General features: G+C 41.5%; 1 protein-coding gene across 1 annotated transcript; it reads right to left on the reverse strand.

The window, feature by feature from the left end:
- Positions 1–420: 420 nt before the first annotated feature.
- si:ch211-168f7.5 (flocculation protein FLO11) lies at positions 421–20,898 on the reverse strand. Its single transcript, XM_042493893.1, has 5 exons — positions 20,130–20,898; positions 7,113–7,332; positions 4,952–5,112; positions 4,708–4,804; positions 421–4,260 (listed from the first exon to the last, which is right to left on the reverse strand). The coding sequence occupies exons 1-5, from the start codon at positions 20,406–20,408 to the stop codon at positions 1,742–1,744; spliced, it is 3,276 nt and encodes a 1,091-aa protein (XP_042349827.1). The 5' UTR covers positions 20,409–20,898; the 3' UTR covers positions 421–1,741.
- Positions 20,899–21,207: the final 309 nt, after the last annotated feature.

Raw genomic sequence — 21,207 nt, forward strand, 5'->3', positions numbered from 1 at the left:
ACAATAACAAGAAGTTTCGCACTAGCTCCACATGCATTTCTCTTTTATTCAGATGGTGTTTCAGCCCTTAGTTCTTCTTTAAGATCAACAATCATGCACGCCCTAGTCACACAGCTGACTGTGATTAGATAATCAAGCTGCACCAATAGTTTGAGCAGAAAACATTCATGAGGCCCTCAACAAGCTGCCACTAATCAGCACCTATCTACAACCTTTGGTGTTTTTCTATATTAAAAATGGTAATTTTACCTTGCTAAACATCAGAGCTGCAGGTCTTCTGCTGCCACGATCAATTATTTTTCGTTATTGTGTGACTTTGGTCATTCAAAACTAACCCTTTAAAACAAAGTCACACATTAACACAAACTAAATCATCGAGGCAGCAGTAGACCAGCAGCTCCTTTGTTCAGAGTGGTAAAATTACTGTTTTTGTCATTGAAGTCTGGCTTTGAAAAGAGCATGTATAAGTTTTACTTTACTTTCAATTCCCGATAGGAAAGAGCCGACTTGTTTGAAAGAACTGAGCATACGACTGGATAAATGAGACTTGGATTATACTACATGGCTTGAGTGAGGTTTGCAATATGGCAAAAAAATGGTTTTACACATTGGAGAGGTGGAAAAGTTGGTGTATTAATAAAAGGTAAATGCCACTAGCTGCAATGGAAAAAGATTAAGTGCACAGTCATGGCACAGGCCACTACAAGCTGTCCTTATTATCGCTGGATGACTTTTAACACACTTACGCACACAGGGCTGATACCACAACAGTTCCAGTAGCACATGCTGTAATATTAGGTGTTCTCTTTTGTCTTTTTCCGGTGTGCTTTCTGTTATTAAGCATCTATTTTTTCCCTTAATTTCAGGTTCAACTGGTGCTCTACTTCTGCAGTGGTAAAATGGAAACTGACTGGAGAAAAAGCATACAAATTTGCTTTTTTTTGCAGATTTTTAGAATTTTTTTACAAATAATGTGCAACATTTGGATGGAAACTCATCTTACAGTTTTGCTGTTGTTAAAGGGGAGCATCACCTAAATCATGAATTCTGGTGCGTTATTTCTATCGCCAAGGAAGGTTCAATCAATATTTGCAAACACGTTCTGCTCTCTCTCAAAGCCAGAAACCAGAGAAGTCTCAAACGTGAAATGTCATCAAGTATAAAGTCTGGAGCTGCTTCACAGACAGTGAATAAGAGCCTGAATTTATGGACCCACAGAACGTTTGTTTTCTGTTTTATACCCAAATAAACTTCAATCCTCTGCAGTGTTCTCAGGTCTAAAACAGAAAATGCACCCATATACTGCTCATCTCCAAAACCTTTCACCGTCTCCAGACTTTAAACTCTACGACATCACAAATTTGAGCAATGGCACTCTAGTTTTTGCATTTGAGAGAGAGTTGTTCATGTTTATTAATATTTTTAGACTGTCTTAGACCGTTGGAATAACATGTATGCATTTTGAAAATGGGTGAAGTTCCCGTTTACACGCGGTCGCCTATGACTTCAATTCATCAAGAATTTTCTCAGTGTTTTGGATTCTTGGTTCACTGTGGAGGCATGTGGTAAAGTTTTCTTCATGAATTCAGCATAACACAGGCTGAGTCATTTTGGAGGTGAAGTGTTGCATTAAAATGATGGCACTTCCTTATACATGAAATATAACGTCAGCCATCACTGGTGTTTTGAACGAAACACAGGGAAGATGCAATCACTGCCACGGTTATTTATTGTACAAGTGTCATTTCTTGGATGGCTTCCGTTTGAGACTCAGGGACCGCATGGAGCCAAACACTCTCCTCCCCAAGTCCCTTAGTGATCGGGAGCGCTGGAGGGGCATCCTCGGAGGAGGAGAGGGGGAAAAGGAAGGGGAGGAGAGAGGGGAGAGGGAATGGCAGCTGCCCTCCAGGCTTTGAGAGCGAGAGAGGTTAAAGAGGCTGGCGGTGGAGGACAGCCGTTTGTCTCCCTCCTTCGCTCTCAGCAGTCTGACGCCTTCGTCTTTGCTGAGGCCGCCTTGCCCTACGTCTAAAGAGGAGACCCAGTGTGCCCGCTTTGTGGGCTCCTCCCCGTGGTTACGAGGCACCAGCAAGCCTTGGGACTCGCTCCTGAACAAAGCCCGCCTGGAGAGCCTGAGGCTGGTGCTGCGTCTCTCCCCTTCTTCCTTCCCCCTCTTCTTTGAGAAGATCGGGGAGTTTTCTACTTTCGGCCTCTTGTCGTTACTGCTGGTTGAAGCCTTCGCCCTTCGATGCTCTCTCCTCCAGCTCCCAACGCTGTTCCTCCTCCATCCGTACCCATACTCTGTTCTGTCCATTTCCTCCCTTTCGCTTTCGGACTCTTTGCTCCATAGGCGTCCCTCGAAGCCCCTCCACAGTTTGTTGGAGGTCTTCTTAGGTGTCTGGGATGTTGATCGCTCCCTCTCCTGCTCCTCCGCCCAGACCGAGCTGTAGTCCTCTCTCTTGGCGTAGCTGCTCACTGTGGCTGCACGGACCAACTTGTGGGAGGCGTGTTTTCCTCTGTAAAGCCCCTCACCTTCGGCCCTCCTCCATCCACCGCCTCCTCCCCCACTCTGCCGAAGTGATCCACCCCTGTGTTGGATGCCACCGTGCTCCAAAGGAGAGCTCCTGGTGTTGGTGCGCGGCAGGGAGCACTGGAAGGGCGCGTCCCGTCGGAAAACAGAGAGCGGGGTGGCACCCAGAGGCTGGAGAGGCCGGGGAGGGGAGCGGCCCCTGGCGGTGGGGCGGGAGGCAGGAGAGGAGGCTGTAGAAGAGGGGAGGTCTGATGGAGAAGGGATCTGCTGGTAGTGGCAGTGTGAGGAGTAGTGAGGAGAGGGGATATGGATGGACTGATAGGGGTGTATGGGGCTGCTGGAGTGTGAGAGAGGAGGGGTGAGGCTGGACTGAGACTGTGGAGAATGGGTGACGCTGAGAGACAGCTGTATCGGTCTCTGGGGATTCAGGTCGTTCAGTCTGGCATAGTCATGTGACAGATCCGTCTGGGCTGTCAGGTGAGTTTTACTGTGACCCCTCACCTCGCCCGCAGGATCTGTTTGGAAGCAGTCAATATCCAGCTCCACTCCTTGCTCCATCAGTCCAACCACAACAGCCCGAGAGAGGCCAGAAAGGCGGGAGATCTCCCCCACCATTGGGGAGTCTTCACTGAGCTTCGGACTGGAGCTGGACTCTTGGATCAGGCTGCTGCGCTGGGACCCCGGAGCTGATCCAGAATTTGTACTTAACACTGACGGTCCAGTCTCAGGTGGAGCCCCACTGCTCCAGTCTAATGAGCGACAGAAGTTGGAGGATCCAAAACCAGGACTGGACCCTGAAGTGACCTCCAGGGAGCTGCGGTGGCTCAGGCTGCTTGGACACGTTGAAATGCGAGGGCGAGCCCTAAGTGCTGGCGTGGGTGTAACGGAGGAGAGTGACGTAGCCGAGGTCATGGGAGCCGAAGCGAAGTCGCTCCTCAAAGCTCCACAGCTGCCATTTTTGGGATTGTCCACCAGTCCCTGGCTGGAATTCAAACCAGGAGTCAGGTTCAAGTTGAGGTTGAGATGCAGATTGATGTTCAGGTCTTCGCCGGTTGCTGAAGGAAGGTTTCCGAGGTTGATTGAATTCCTTGTGGCTTTTTTCCCGGTGGTGCTGAGGCTGATTCTGGCTGAGTTTCCAAGCAGTGACTTACAGGGAGTGACGCTGCCTCCCGGCAGGGTGGAGGGCGTGCTGCGGCTCTCAAAGGCAGATAGGGACTGAGTCGAGCCATGACTTTTCCCAGGCGTACAAAGACCTCTGTGCCTGACTTGACCAGGAGTGGCAGCTGAAGTGAGATCGGAGGTGGAGGAGGTTACCCGACTGTGGTACTGACGAGCCAGTCGAGAGATGTATTGCTCCAGTTGGGTGAAAGAAGCCGGGGCAGCGGGCTGGTGAGGCTGGAGAGGCAGAGCTGGATCATTGTTTGACTCCTGTGGTTCATCTGGCTGTGGTCCTTCAGAGGCTGATTGCTCCTGGCTCTGAGAGGTGAAGAGGGGGCTCTGGAGGGCGACGGCATGCAGCGGGCTGGGGTAGGGGTACACTTCTTTGGTCCGACGGGACACCAGGTCTGCGCAGTACCGAGGGTCCAGCTGGGGGTTTGGATGGAGGGTGGCGGTGGAGGAAGAAGAAGAGGTGGAGTCGAGAAGCTGGAGGAGGGACAAAATCAACGAGTCACTGAGTCCTGAGCAGAGGTCGGACAGAAAGCTCAGACCAGTCGCTTCGATGTCACTGTGGACTGTAAGTGATGAGAGAAAAAAACACATCAGACAATTTTTTAAAAATACTTTTAGATGATAATTCTCCTAACCCTATGAAATCTGGAGCGACGTCACTTTTCTTGCGCTGCCTTCAGACGCCTTTCATAAGTATTCAAACCTGAGCCAATTGGTGCCGTTTCTTTCAAAACATGGGAAAAAGGAAATGAACAACTTGGTAAGAAATGTTGCACAAATTGAAAAAAAAAAAAGAAATAGGGAAAAATGTCTAGGCAAACAGGAAAAAATATAATAATATAATAATTATCATAATAACATATCTAAAATTATGTTACAATATTCTGAGCAATTTTTCTTTATTTGTTTGTTTTTTCCTCTTTATTTGTTTGTTTTTTCCTATTTCGTTTATTTACTAATTGTTAGAGGAATTTTCTTGTACTTTTGCTAATTTTTTTGCACAGGCTCACCTGAAGCTAGTGTTTCTGCTGTTGGTTCAACATCTTCCTGGCTGCCCTGCAGTGCAGGCTGCTGCTGCTGCTGCTGCTGCTGCTGAGGCTGCTGCTGCGTCTGCTGCTGTTGCGTCTGCTGCTGCTGCTGCTGCGTCTGCTGCTGCTGCTGCGTCTGCTGCTGCGTCTGCTGCTGCTGCTGCTGCGTCTGCTGCTGCTGCTGCGTCTGCTGCTGCTGCGTCTGCTGCTGCTGCGTCTGCTGCACTGCAGCTTCTGACCACAGGATGTCAGTATTGTCAGAGGACAGAGGAAGCGGCTCCCACAGCTTCGGGGGTCTGGCTGGTGGCGCTGATCCTCCCTGAGCAGCGTCACTGGACACAGAGTAGCAAGAGTCCGAGAGAGAGCTCCCGCTCACTGAATAGAAACCTTGACAAGAGTGAGGAGGAGAAGTTCAGTCTATTGCTAACATCTAAGTGACAATACAAAGAAATAACACACTGTACATTATTTTATTGCATCAATATAATTTCTCTAAATAAGGGATTTTACTCATCTCTTGACCTATTCCTATTATGTGTTCATATGTATTTCATTATTTCATAGCCTGCTCACAACTTTGCTGAAAGATGTGATCAAAATTTACATTCATTTACATTTACAAAACAATACATTTTCATTTAGAGGAAACCCCTTATAGACTATTTCATTAACATAAACCCATGACTGATATTTGATCACTGTGATATGAATGACATCTCTGAAATCCTTTTTAGCTTTTTTTTTGTTTTTTTTGTGTATGTATGTAGACATATGCAAGCGGAAAAAGTATGTGTATATATGCATATATATTTTTATTATCATGCATATTGTTTCAGAGGGAGTTTATATAACAAGTTTTCAAATAAGGTGACTTAAAATCAACAATTATATACACATACACACATTGCTGTTTATTCACTCTGTCTGGGGTTTTTCCTGAGGAAGGAAATTATGTTTTTTGTAGCACTAGTTTGCGTAGTTTAGTTGTATATGAGAAAAACAAAGACATCAGCAACAGAAACTCAAACTTCAGCACCATAAATTCCAGCAGAGAGGCGTCACAGAACTGGAGCCACTGTTTGACTAACAAGTAGCATGGAGCTACTGCAGTGCCAAAACACAACGGCTGTGAACAGCAGCACCAAAAAAATCACAAAAATCTTCATTACAATTTCAGGATTTGTTATTAAATTAACACCCCTTTCATTGTGTCTTTAAGTTTTTATTTGTACCCGCTTTTTTTCATTTATCATTCTTACCAATGTAATTATAATTTTATATGTCATGCTGTAAATTTGTTATTGTAATGGTGCAAGAAGGTTAGGGTTACTTGTGGGATGAGATTCTGTTAAAATTTATTAAACTGCAAATTAAAATGGCTACTAATAAGGGGGAAAAATAGGATGATGCACACTCCTGATTTATAACTGATTAAGGAACTATTTTGTATGGTTTGTTGTATGTATGTATTAATGTAAGAATCTGTAGGTGTATGTGTTATGTTTTTATCAATTTTTTTTTTCCATTTTCTTTCTTTATTTATTTATTGGGTTTTTTTTTCAATAATGCTTATCTAATATGTTATTTTTATTTTTTTAGTTTTAGTTTTAATTCATTTATTTTTATTTGAGTTTTTTCAATAATGCTTATCTGCCATGCTTTTTTAAAAAAAATAGTTTTAACATTTCTTTTATTGTTGTTTTTTTTTTTCAATTAAGCTCACTTATTGTTTGTCCAAGTTTCTTCTTTTACTGGGAAAATGTTGTCATTCAGGATGTGAATGCTTGTTCTATTTATTTAAAATGAACAAAAGCCAATAAACATAATTTGAAAAGAAAACTTAATTTCAAAAATCATATTTTTTATAACCGCAAAAAAAGAAGAATTTAAGATTTGGAAGAATTACAGGTAAAAAATAATGACATAAAAAAATGTAATTAAAAAATAACTGAAATAATGCCTTTGAGGTTTTCAAGTTTGAGTTGAACTACTTGCCAAGTTTTCAGTCAGTAAAGAATCATATGAAAGTGGTCGTGCACGGGTGCGTGGCAGGGAGAGGAATGTCAGAGTTGGGTGTAGTAACACAGACGTCGCAGTCACAATGAGAGTGGATAAGAGTTTGGAAAGAAAGGCTGAAAAGTTGACAGCGAGACTGAAACAAATGAGTCAGAGCCTGGTGCCCGAGTGCAGGTAAACAGAAGAAAAAATAGTTCTGTTAATGTTTAATGTGACTTCTCTTACATAAGGTGAGCTGTGGTGATACCAGAAGGTGACAAACTGTGTGGTCACTGTTCAGGTCAGTGCTGCAGACCACACACACTGTTCACCACTGAGCACAAGTGTTTAGACCTGTGTGTGTGTGTGTGTGTGTGTGTGTGTGTGTTTACCTGAACTCGGTCTGGAGTCACTGTCCAGATGGACTGCACCACTGGGGTCTGGTGTTGGGGGAGACAGTAGGTCAGAGGGGGCATCCCAGGACAAAGTCGACCAGCGTGAGTTACTCCCCCTGCCAGACGAGGAGTGGACCGTCCCGTCCCCTGAATTACTGCCACATTCCTCTGGGCTGCTCTGACAGGGCAGTACCACGATATCTGAGGGAGACGGAGCCTGAGAAAAACAAAACATGCGACACGTGAGGGCTGAGCAAAACTGACGAAATCAAATATTACAACTCTGACCACAATATCTAAATACTGTGTATATGATTACATGGTCGTACATCATATTTCAGAATCAGAATAAGCTTCAGTATCATGTAGGTTTTCACTTAAAAGAAATTTGCCTTGGTGTTTGGTGCATAACAATAAACATACAGTCACATATTAAGAGGAAGTGGAAAAAAAAAACGGCAAAGTACTGCAACAGTCAAAAAGATAAATACCTTTTTTTCTAAAAAGACACTTGAAAATATATATAGTGTGAGAATACAAGTATGTAAAATATAGCTGTTGTAAAAATGAGAGCTCAATATTTTTATGCAGCATGTGCAAAAGTTCACAGTATAAATAATATGTGCAATGTACATGGATAATAGTCCAAGATCTGTTAATGTAACATATAAAGCAGCGTTTTTCAGGCCAAGGACCCTTTAGCTGAAAGAGAGACGGCGCAGCAACTCCCCTACTACAAACATAATATAAAACTGAGTTGCATAATAAACTTGACAAAACGCTAATGTGAAAGGTGTCCTTTTGTGCCATGTAGGCCTGTAAACATACATTTTAATAGTGCATACAATACTGATCTATGTAAATAATAACTGTTACTATCTTTTAAATCACTTCTTAAAACTCACATTTACAGACTTGCTTTTGTGATGTCAGCTTTATATATTCATTCATTTTTCATCTCTCATCCTCTATTCATTCATTTTGCTGCTCTTACTTTATCCTTATCCTTATGTCCTGTTTTTACCACCTGTTCATGTTTAACATTATTTACTTGTTCATCTATCTCTTATTTATCTGTTTTTTTGTCTTATCTTTGTTTTATCCTCACTGATGTGATGTCGTCTTCTTAGAATATTTCTTAAATTATTTTTCTCATCTTTTACTGCATTTTTTCTTATATTTTCTAAAATTTTATCCATTGAGTACTTTAACAATCTTTAAAGATCTGCCTGCTTTAATCACCTTCATTCCTTTTATTTGCTTATCCTATTTGACCTTTTGTAAACTCGTTTTGTTCTTGCCTGTTTCCGACCTTTCTCTGTTTGGCATTTTTGTTCATGTTCATTTTATCATTCCTACAGTTTCTGCCTTTGCTTTGTCTGACAAAGCACTTTGTAAACAACTGCTCTTAAAGGTGCAATAGAAATAAAGATATTATTATTATTATTATTATTACTATTATTATTATTATTATGTATGTTTCTGACAGTATTAGAAAACAATCCATTGTGTCTGTAAACAGGTCGTTTTGTCTTTGATAATAATAGGCTGGATTCACGCTAATGTGTATATGAAGACATTATTAAATTAATAAATGATAATAATAAAAACTTTTATTAATTTAGAAAACAATAATTTGGTGGAACCTCTGCAGTAACTCTGAGGACCCCCTGCTGAAGACTGAGGGTATAGAGGCAGATGTCTATGGGGGTGGTAAGAGTCCACGTCAGTGGGGGTACTGAGCCTTGTTGATGAGGCCAGCTGCATAATAAATAAATGAATGAATGATGAATGAATGAATGAATGAATGAATACATACATACACAAATAAATAAATACATAAGTGTGAAGTTCTCTTCTAGTTTCTTCAACATGCAGACTACTTCATTTGGAAATCAAAGCTGGTTCTATTTATAAAACCAGATTGCATGCCCCCCAAGCTGAATTATTTATGATATTGAAACATGTTTATGCAAATTAAATGAGTTTTCTTTCCACAAACAGTATTGAAAAGGCATTGTTTTCATGCACTGGTACTTCTCCCCTCTTATTAACTGTCATCTTAAACATGAAGTGTTGGACTGTGTACCTGATAACCTATAATGGTCACATGACACAGAGGTAAAGAACCATTGATTTAATCTTTAACAAATTATTGTATTTTATAAGTTTATGTATTTTGTGTTTTTTCTTGTGAAATTTTAATCTATAGTTGTCAGACAAAAGACGTGGAGTAAAAAGTGGAGTATTTCTCCCTTAAATGTAGTGAAGTTGGAGTAGAAAGCAGCATCATGTGGACATAAGACCGTAACAGCTCTACAACCGATATCTCCAAGACCCACACCGTTACAGTCTAGACTGATAAATAACACTACGGGTGAGAGGAAAAATACATACTTTTATTTTTGGGGTGAATTGTCCTTTTAGGTTATGTACTTGAGTAAATGTACAAATTTACTTTGCACCACTCAGTATGTTTACATGATGTTAGAATAAGTTGAATTATTGTGTTAGTGGACTAAAAGTGGATACTAGATAATACGGTTGGAAATCAAGCTACTTTTTCATGTATACGCCTCAGTCGGACCTGAACTGGCCTTGGCGCTCAATGCATGCTCTATATTAGGGGGTCGACCCATATTGGTTTTTCAGGGCCGATACCAAAACCACTCATTAGTAGTTAATGAGACTAATTACTGATATTTGGAACCGTTATACATTTACAATAAAAATGAAAATCTTTCTGTCAATATTTCGAATTTGGAGTACAACAAACTCCAACACAAATCTTTGTTTAAATGCCTTTAGAAAATCTTTAATCAAAACTGAAACTTTCAACATCAAACACAACAAGTTCCCAGCAACTTTTTTATAAAGTCAAGTTAAAATAAAAATAAATAAATATAGCTCCCTGAGATTTAACAAAGTAAAATTTCCTCTCATGCCGACACTTTCTTTGCACTTTTTAATTAAATAATCTGCGATCATTAAAACAAAACAGATACAGATACGATACAGATCATCTGCAAAATGCCAAATATTGGCCCCAATAATTGGACAGGCCGATAATCTGTCGACCCCAACGCTGTACTTTTACCCAGAACTCAAACTTCATAAAACCACAGAAGAAAGCCGAGAAAAATAAAAGATAAAGAATGGAAGAAAACAAACAATGCAAAGGTAAAAATAGAGTATGTACAAAATGCACAGCGCCAAAAAGTTATCCATGTTGTCACCATTCGACATGCAACCTGTTTGCAGCTTGTTTGGTATGTAACGTAATAGTCAACCAGAAAAATGTCCAGTAGCTGAAGTGGGACATATCGCCACCTACAACGACAGAGTCAAACATATTTCCGTCAATAAATTGACCCTCCCCTTGTATACTGGGACAAGGACAGCAGTCCAATTAAACTGCCTAATCGAGCTATAACCATAGTTTAACTGTACATGTAACCATACTAACTGACAATAAGGCCACTCTTACAAAACTCCCTGGTACTGTGTCGCTATGTGAGAGCAGAGACGCGGTTAGACTCATGTGAAAGACATGTAGGGGTGGACATCCATGATAACATTTACCAGACACGCTGTGGTGACATCACACCGCTTACCGGAAAAGCCAAGAATGAGGCCACACACACACACACACACACACACATACAACAGCAAGAACAACAACAGCCCCATCAAGTAAAGCAAAGTGCCTCCATTTCCTAGATTAGTGAGCGCTTGGCGTAGTAACCCCCCTCGTCCAATTACCCTCCAAATCCCCCACCCCTCCAGTCGCGAGGAGCCCCGCATTAGACTGATCGAGCCCAGACAACAGAAACACTGTCAGTGGCACTGATCAATCCTCCAGTTACCGAGGAGACAATACAGGTAGTGAGTCACTGCTGGGGTGACAGCAGAGAGTGAGGGGGGGGGGGCAGGAGATAATGGGAGAAGACAGATGACGTAACAAAGAGCAGCCAGAGTGGCAGAAAGGAGGGGGGGGGCGGAGGAAGGAGGGAAGGGAGGAAAGAAAGAGTTGCAGACTTTGACCTGTCTTAAGCTTATCTCCCCTCTGCCTGTGTGAGATTACGAGCTCTTGTCCCCTATTTTATTATTTTTTTTTCAGTGAATCTTAAACGAGTCGAGGCTGAGTGGGTGACAAAAAAAAAAAAAAAAAAAAAAAAAAATGAGTGAGAGGGACAAAAAAAGAGACAGAAATGAGAGAGTGAGTCACAAAGTGAGTGAAGGCGGCGAGGTGTGGGGGGGGGAGCTGAGCGGTTGCCGGGTGAGAGAGAAGGGCATCTTGAAGGACCCCCACCTCCCCCACACTCCCCTTGACAAATAATCCCCCCAACCCACCCCCTCCCACTTCTGTAATATCCTTCGCCGCCCCGTGCTCACCATAGCTACAGCTGCTCGCTCTCTAACTCTCGCTCACTTCTCCTCCCACACAGAACCACAACAGCACAACAGGACCGGCGAAAGATTTAACTCATCCTCAGCCTGAGCACGCACACAATCCAGTGTTGTGGCTCTCGCTCGCTCGTATGTATGAACTGTTCTCTGTTGTGCTGCAGAATCCCACTCACTGCATATTCCTCTCACTGCATGAAAGAGCATACGTTTCTGCACTCGCAAAGGCCTCAGTTTGAGTTTCTCTTCCCTTTTCTGCTCTATTTAAAGACATGAATTAGGCTTGGGTGGTATCACTGTATTTTGGTAAAACAGGGTATTTAGAAATCCCAAAGGTATGTTTTTCAATATCGTCATAAATACAGGCGCTCCTCTTTCTTTTAACCCTTGTATTGTCTGAACTTTCTGTATGTGCCACGTGTCCTGTGGGTCAAAAATGATCCACCTTCACTAAACCCCTAAAATAAAGCAGCCTGATTCTATCTATTTTGCATGAAGAAACAACCTGTCATTGATCACAAACTTTTTAAGTTTTACCTCTTCACAGTGCAGAAAGACTGCATTTAATCATAACTGCCAGGTTAAAAAAATGACCCCTAAGACAAGATTTTTTTACCCCTTTTGGTGTACAGCTTAAATATGAACCAAGTCAGTGTTTCATTTCTTCACGTCATTGAATTTCAAGCTGAAAAAACATTTTTTAGGGGTTTTCTATGCTGTTAAACATAGTGGCGAGTCATTTTTAACCCTAACAGGGGAGGGTTAAACTCATTGTATGTACTGCACAGCCTGCACTATCAAGGCTCAGTCTGCAATCTCTTATTTGCAATCTTTCATTTATTTGATGGGGACCATGCAATTTAACATCCAGTGCAGAGTATGAGACAGCGAGTCTATAGCTACTGCTAATTTTCATTCTTGTACCTAGTTGGACTTTCATGTACAGTGTTTCTAAAAAAAAAAAAGTTTTAAAGAGCATAAAACACTAAAAACCTGGAATCAATTTGATTGCAGTTGTCAGCGCGTTTCAGAGTTGACAGCCCTTTATAGAAAAAGCTGACAGTCCAAATTTAGATTTACAGTATGCTATTTCACAATTTACATTCATGCTGCTTCTAGTTTCTCTGCTGAGCTGAAAGACACTGTGACACCTAATGGTAGAGGGAGAAGTTACAGGACTGTAAACAGCTGGCAGCCAGCAACAGCAAAGCCTGTGGAGAATAACAACATTTCCACATCTAACTTCATTACGACCAAACTGGAGCTGGTGATTGCTGGAACAGCGGGTCTTTGTAGCTAGATTGCAAGAGTAACCAAGAGGGTTTGAGTGAGTTGTATTTTGTGTCTTTCGGCGTGTTTTATGATGAGTTAATGAGCCAATTAAGCCTCGTCAGTCTTCTGTGACCAAGAGACAGTTGAATTCAAAAGGTGAGCAGTTGTATTTCTCTGTTTTAATAAGAAAAAAGGGTGTGAGGATATCACTGTTCCTTACTATTTGTGTGTTTCTATTGTGTTTTTATTAGTATAAAAAGTAAGTAGCCCACTTGCTTTCAGGAGTGGTGGTGGGGATGTAAGCGCCGCACATCATCATATACTGAATACCTCGGTGAAATTTCAGGAAGGTATGAAATATTACATCCCGCCCAAGCCTAACGTCTGCAAAAATCTCCCCCAACAATATAATGCACTGCACATGACAGGATATAATGTTACAGAGCATGATCAAATCATAGGAGGCTGACAGACATGTGGGTGGGGGTCTGCTCGCAGAGCTGTAACATGATATTCCTACATGCGAGGGTGCAGCACAGCCCCTGTGGACCATATGAAATGTTGTATGGGTCGATGACATTAATGCTACAGCTGCGCAAGCAACACACCTCCTCTTAATAAGAGCATTACAGCGAGATAAATGGTTGCCATGCTGAGGCAGAATAATTTGGTCAAACAGAAGCGAGCGTTTGGTGAGGAGCATTTGCTTGTTCTACACGACGCAGTGTTTATTGTTTCATGCATTATTAATACGCTATTGAAATTTAAAGACAGCCCACGCTGTGCATCTTCATCTCTACCAACCGATTGGAGCGAGATGCAGCTTTCTTTTTTTTTTTAAACATTCAGGTGAATTTTTCAGGGCACATAAAAGTATCAGCGTTACAGGGTTTTCCTGTCACAGTGCGCTCAGAAGGATCCTGAGGCAAGAAGCAAGAGACAAAAGCTGTCTCACTCCACAAGTCAGGCTAATGGCTGTCCATGTAAGATGATGCTTGCCAATAGTAAACCTAATTTCAAGACAGGCTGCCTTCAGTGAGAGCACACAGCGCTGCAGACGGTTCAGAGACACATACACATACTGTGTACTATGTCTGCAAATAACGAGCATCTTTGTTATCGATCCATGTTCTGATTATCTCCACTGATTAGACATGTGGGCTATAAAACAGCAGAAAACTGAAAAATCACCAACTTAATCTTATCAAATGCTTTTTTTCCCCCAAAGATATCCGGTTTACTACACGTTTAAAGGATACATCACCTCCAAATCATAACAACATATGTTTTCCTCTATCCTGCGGTGCTATATATCAGTCTAGACTGTTTTGGTATGAGTTGCTGAGTGTCTGAGATATCTGCTGTCGAGATGTCTGCTTTCTCTCCAATATAATGGACCTAAACAGCACTCGGCGCCAGAAACATACATCTGAAAAACTCAACAGCAATGTCTCTTTCTAGAAATCAGGACCCGGTTATTCAAGATAATCCAAAGAACTTGGTTTGAGCTGTCTCATATTGTTTTTCTCTAATTGTCTTTATTTAATTTCATTATTTTTCACCTTGAGGTTTTGTTTACAATTTCTCTCCAACAAACACGTATTATGTATAAGATAGTATTTAATATACAGTCCTAGGAACGTGTCAGGAACTATTTTCTTTCTACCAAACTACACCCGCCGACCCTATCCCCGCAAAGGAAGTGAGCATCTACCGCTAGCTCACCTCACACCGCTAACTAACGTTACAGCTCAGCCGGGGAAGATGCTATTAGAGCTGGGTAACATCATTCACATAAACAAACGGAAAAAAATGTAAAAAAAAAAAAAAAAAAAAAAAAAAAAAAAAAAAGAGATAAAGTTTGTGTCAGAATCTGTAAATAACTGTAAATGTACTTATGATTTGTAAAATAATATATGACACAATAACATATTACTTCCTTTTGCATGGTGATTCGGTTGGTAGATGTAGTTCGGCACAAAGAAAGTAGTTCCTACAGGAAACTGCACACAACAAGATCTGTGGATTATCTTGAGTAACTGGGTCATGATTTTTGGAACGAGACAATGCTGTTGAGTTTTTCAGATGTATTTTTTTTTGGTGATTTAAGCACCACAAGCCGAGTGCCATCTAGTTCCATTATATTGGAAAAACAGAGAGATCTCTACAGCTGATATCTTCAGTACTCTGCAACTCACACCAAAACAATCTAAAAACTGATAAATAGCACTGCAGGCAAGAGGAAATTGTGTATTTTGTTTTTTGGGGTGAACTGTCCCTTTAAGACAATACAAAGCATTCAAGTTTTATCTATCTGCTGTCAGGAAAGATTTAGCCGTACAAAACAGTTGCTGATTCATTTTCTGTCTGTCGATTAATCGACAAATTGCTGCAGCTGCACTACATATGGGCTCTGCAGCAGAATCCCAACTTCCCCCACTCCTGTCCTGCTTTCTTCAGCGAAGACACATTTATTTTTGAACGTTGAATCAGTGTTTCAACAACTGAGTTGCAGAAAAGTGTGAAAAGACTCAAATGTTACAAACAAGTTTTACTCTACTTTTTATAACATGGAGAATATGTTTGGAAATCAAAGCTGGTTCAATTTATAAAAACAGATTGCAACCCCAAAAAATGAATTATTTATGACATTGAAACGTATTCCTCCTAATTAAATTCTTTCCACAAACAATGTTGGAGAAGCATTTCTTTTTGAGGTGTTATTACTTCTCCAAAAACCTGCATGCGTCACAGATGCCAGAACTCATCACATGGTCGGAAAGATGTCATTTAAAATTGCATTTTTCTATCACAGATGACACCACGTAGTCATAATCCCATCCTGCCAAATACAGGTTTGTACAGCGATAACTCCGGCCTCTCTCGGCTATTAGAGAGAGAAAAGGTGAATCACATTTCAAGAGTTTAATTCTAAAACGGAAAAAGAAAAAAAAAAAAACAAAGCTGGTGTTAAAGTAGAGCGCATTATGTTGTGAGTCATCTAATCCTCGGCTTACAAAATAGTTATATTTTTAAAGCAGAACAACCTGCGATTGTCAGAGCAGTAAGTAATGGATTCCAGAAAAATTAATATAATGTTTTTGGGGATGAAACCTTTACAGTAAGTAACATTTTTCAACCTTTATGATAGTAAATAAACATCTACTCTCTCTTCCTTCCAGCTGCTGCACTATTTAAACTAGACGTGGACACTTTTGCAACAAAAAACTATTATTTGTCTCCATTTATGCAAATGTTGTCTGTGTGTGCGTTGGCGGAGGTCGGCCCGGGCAGAGGGCAGAGAGCCAGCCTGCTCTGCTACACTGGCAGCTCCCTTCAGAGGTGAGAATGAGCAATGCAAACGCGGCCGCTCTGCAGGATCTCTCAGCACCGCGGGGGAAACTACAGAAGAGATGTTGAGAGGTGGGCGGCACTTTATGAGCCGCACTTGCATGCAGATGCCCTCAGATGGGACTGCCATTTCTGTCCCCGCTCTGATAGAAACACATTTTATTATTAGAGTTATTCTCCTCTCTTCAGCGCAGCCTGAGAGGGATGTGATTTAATATTACTTTGTCAAATAAAAACACCGTTCTGCAGAAGGTGACCTCGGCTGTGGTCTGATTTAGACAGAACATGTACTAATGTGCTGCAGGCTGCTGAGTAATTCAGCTCATTAGTATCAGGCACACATATTCACAGGGTAACAACTCTCTGTGCAAAGTGACCAGGATGGAGTGCCTGTTACTTTCTCAGAATAACAATCAAATGTTACTAACACAGCCGAGGATTTAATATATCTGAAAAACTCCAGCAGAGCCTGAACACAACACGAACCAGCCATGTCACCAGTTTGTCAAATGATCTCGAGATAATCCATGACTGAGAGAATAACACGCACATCACTGCTCTCTCTGTACAATACAGAGAATCAGGCCCAAGAAGAAAAAAAAGTAAGTCAATTATTTTGATGATGTTGTAAAGGATGAATTTCACTACTGGAAAGAGGATGATTTCATTAAAAAATGTCTTTGAAAGGTTGAAAGATGCAAGTACTGATATAATTTGTGCACTATGATTAAAAAAAGGGGCAAAATGTCCATCACAGTTTTCCCAAGCAGGGTTCCCACAGTTTAAGGCAAGTCATATTTAAAGCTTTTTAAGACTTTATTAATGTCACTCGAACTGAAGTTTAAGACCTAATCTCTAATAACCAAAACTTAAGGACAGTTTTATTTTGCCCAAAAGTTTATTGCAACATTAACATCATGTTTTTTTTTTTTTTTGTCCAGGGATAAAATTAATTTATCTATGTCAAATATTGAAAAAAAACCACAACCCTTTTTTAGGTTGGGACACATGGAAGTCAATAAACATTTCAGAATAAACATATCTATTTGGTTTACTTTTTATAGCCGGTTTTTCTTATCGATTTTTTTGTTTTTTCACTTTGCATGTGAGATTCCAGTGCTTGGATTCCCATCATGATGAGTTTAAGAAGAGAAATTTATTAAATTATTTAACAAAAAAAGGGGTGTTGCCAATTATTTTGAGATTTTACAATTCAATGTCAGAAAAAAAATAATCATAAAAAAAACCTTCCCATGTCTGAGCATTTTTTAAGATGTTTGAAAGATTAATTTAAGTCATTTTACTGACCTTACTTTTAGATTAATGAATTCAATGCCTTTTAAAACGTTTTAACGATGCGCAGGAACCCTGACCAAGATGACAGTTTAACTGACTACTTGTCTTGTCCAGCTAACAATCGAAAATATTTAGATTGATATTAAAAAAAGACAAAGAAAACCAAAAAAGACTCAAATTTAGAAGTATTAACCACGTAGAATTTAGTCATTTTTTGCAAATTGCAAAATTACTTAAAGGAAAACTTTGATATTTTTCAACTTGAAACCCTATTTTCCCATGTTTTTGTATGAGTGGGACAACATTTTTTTTAAAGTGGTCCAGTATTGAGAGACTGCTGCAGCCAAAGCGGCGAAACAGGCCGCAACATAAGTCCAATTTGGTATTTATGTGCAATAAAAGTTCTTGTTTTTGCCACTGACAGGCTCTGATTGTTATTTCAAGTGTCTGACAGCATTATGGAAGACAGAGTAATGAAAATTTTCCTTACTTTTCGCAGATCCAGAGCTGTCGAAGACTGTTTCCCTGTCATTATGTTTTTCCCTGCCTCAACTTCAACCAAACCTCACTCCAAACGCCAACCACCAAGAGATGCACAGAAGAGAAACACTATCTCAATACAACACCGATATGTTTGTTATTGAGTCTCACTGAAGGAGAGGTCTCATTCTGAAATCTTGCTGACTTTTCCACATTATCAAAATCTGCTAAATATCCAGCCATGACACTGAAAATCTTTAAGATAAAACTAATCTGTGCTTTCTCTATTCCAACACAACAAACTCTCTTTCTCCAACTGTTCACTTTGTTATCTTCTCGAGACTCAAGATTTCAGAACAAGACTTGGTCACAACAACAAACACACCAGCAAAAGTCTTCTGTAACGTTGTCAGACACTTATGATGACGATCGCAGCCTCAAAGAAAGCACTTTTAATGAGCAGACATTGATGGTGCATAATTACCGGAGGGACTACGTTGCAGCCGCTTTCACAGCTGTGGCTGCAGCACTCTCTCAACACTGGACAAGATTTTAGAGTCACTTAGATACAAAAAACATGGGAAAACAGCATTTAAGTTGGAAAAATATCAGTTTTCACTGCTGGAAAGAGAATAATTTATTTAAAGAGGGCTATCTGTCTGGTGACATATTCGGGTTGCTAAAAAAGGACTAAGAAAAGCAGCAAGTCCTTAGATTTAACCCTTTAAAACCTGGATGGACAAGAGTTTTATTATGCTGTAGTCAGACGCCTTTCACATGCAATTTAACCTTTTGAAACCTGAGCAGGGGGAGAAGTCAGTAACCAACTTGGAAAGAAAAGCCCAACAAACTGCAAGAAATAAGTAAAAGATGACAAGAAATTTTGCTAAAAATTTGCTCTGAAAAATAGGTGGAGTATTATAGAAAAGAGGAAAATTATCCCAAAAATAGGGGAAATGTCAAGAAAATTGTATTTATAATTACCTAAACTTAGATTTTTTGGTACTTTTAAGATAAGATAAGATAATCCTTTAATCATCCCACAGTGGGGAAAATTCACATTTAAGGACATTTTGTGGATTTTAAATTTTGGACATCTTTTTAGTAGGTTTTTGCTCATTTTGGGCCATTTCTTCATATGTTGCTCGTTGCCTGTTCCCCATGTTTTTGATCAAGCCATTTTTTGCTCAGGTTTCAAAGGGTTAAGAAGCTGTGACTAGGGAATGTCTTTCATTTTTGCATGGAAAATGAATGAAAAATAGTTGCTTTTCATTCTCAAACTGCACAATCGATGAATTTTACTGCTCTAGATTCAGTATTTTCTTGCCCATTTTAGGTAATCTGTTATGTCTCCCATTTCTAACCAGTAAATCCTGCTGGGTGCACTCACAGCCATCTCTGTCCTCTCCTTTCCAACAGATTTTTACATTTTGATAACTTCACAGATTCAAACATAGTTTATGTTCACTAATAACAGACCAGTCCACCTACAGCCTCCAGGTCAAGACCTGCTCACTTCCTGTCCTCCTGTATTAAATGTCACATTCCTCCAACTCTCAACACAAAAAGATCTGTGTATGCATTTCAGGAGAGGGTTGGTGAATGGGATACTTTATATGTGGGTGTGTTTGAGGATCACACATCCATAACCTCTCAGTCACACTCCACTGGAGCATTTCACAATAAAAGATCAAAACTGCACTTTTGCCTTAGACAGTGACGGAGTTCATATTGTGATGAAAACTTGATTTGATGCAAACTGGGTGCCAAAGTGACCTTTACAGCGGATGAGTTTAGAGCCAAAAAAAAAAAAACCTGCAGCAGTGTCTGGTTGCTGGCTGCACCTGATTTTAGCGCCTGTGTGTGTCCCACCTCATCCTCCTCTCTAACCTTGAGGCAGGGCACACAGCCAGCCAGACTGGAGCTGGCCCTGGCAGCCTGACCTCTATGACATTTGCTCCATGTGATGGTCACACACTGATGCTGTGGAAAATAATCGGGGCTGCATGCTTGGATGGTCCCTGGCACCATCTCAGTCAGTTTGGGTGTTGAGCCCTCGGCACAGCCACGCGCCGCCAGGCAGCAGCAGCGATAAAATCTGTCTACTGAGCCGCAGAGGGACTGGCTCGTTGGCAGATCACCATCATCACCGCATCCATATTTAATAAACTCGTCATGTAGAGCTCGGTGACAGACGCACTGACTGACCTGTTGCCTGCGGGTTGTCGCAGAGCCATGCTCGGCGCTCTCCGGGGTCCCGCTCCCCTCCTCCTCCTCCTCTTCCTCCTCCTCCTCCTCCTCCTCCGCCCGTGGCTCCTCGGCGTTGACGGCTCGGTCCTCCAAAGCAGCGTCCACCATCTGCAGGTGTTTGCACCTGAGCAGCTCCAGCTCCATCACCCCGGCGAGCGTCGCTTTGAGGCGCTCTCCGATGCGGACGCGCTCGGTGCCAGACCACAGCGAGTTCACGCAGCCGCGGCGGCCGGCCATCCTCAACGCGGTGCCGGGCAGGCGGAACCGGGCGCACCGCTGACCACCGCTCCGAGCAATGAGTGAGAGGAGTGAGCTAAGGTGCAGCTCCAGGTAGAGACACACAGGTCGGGACGAGCGTGCGCAACATAGTAACCGCTTGAATTAACGCGATAATGAAAATATAATCACCATAACGTGTCATGCAGCCTACAGCTTCAGGCGGCCCTGCGGACTGGATTAACGACTCCTCCGGTACACCGAGAGAACCTCAACCAGCCGTGTCTTCATTTCCTGCTCACGCAATCCTGTCTTTTCTCACTTACAAGCGTCCCGGTCCGGTGGAGTCACCATGGTGCTGTGTTCCTGCACGCTGCGTCCCCGGTGAGACAATGCAACAGACAGACGGAGGCTGATAGCGTTACATGTGGGAGCAGCAGTGAGAGGAGGAGCCGCTGCACCAGAGCTGCACACCGATTGGACAGAGAAGTTTTTCGAATGGACGCATGGAAAAATCCCCCAGACTGTCCAACTTCACTGTGCAGGATGCCAGAGGACAAATACTCACATTCCTATAGTGTTCCCATGGAGATAGTGAGGTCAAAAAGTGACCTCATCATGCTCTGAAGTATCATTTTTACAGGGTAAACATAGTCAAATGTAGGTTTAGAATATCGCCTAAGGGCCTCCAAACTTAATAAACTTCTCTCCTGACAGTTTTTCACAGGAAGATGGACGCAGGTGTGATAAAATCAACAATAACTTTAGGTGTTGAACGTATTTTGTTCATTCATGAATTTATTTTTTATATATGCATTTT

Source organism: Plectropomus leopardus, chromosome 9 (assembly GCF_008729295.1).
Source record: "Plectropomus leopardus isolate mb chromosome 9, YSFRI_Pleo_2.0, whole genome shotgun sequence".
Taxonomy (NCBI): domain Eukaryota; kingdom Metazoa; phylum Chordata; class Actinopteri; order Perciformes; family Serranidae; genus Plectropomus; species Plectropomus leopardus.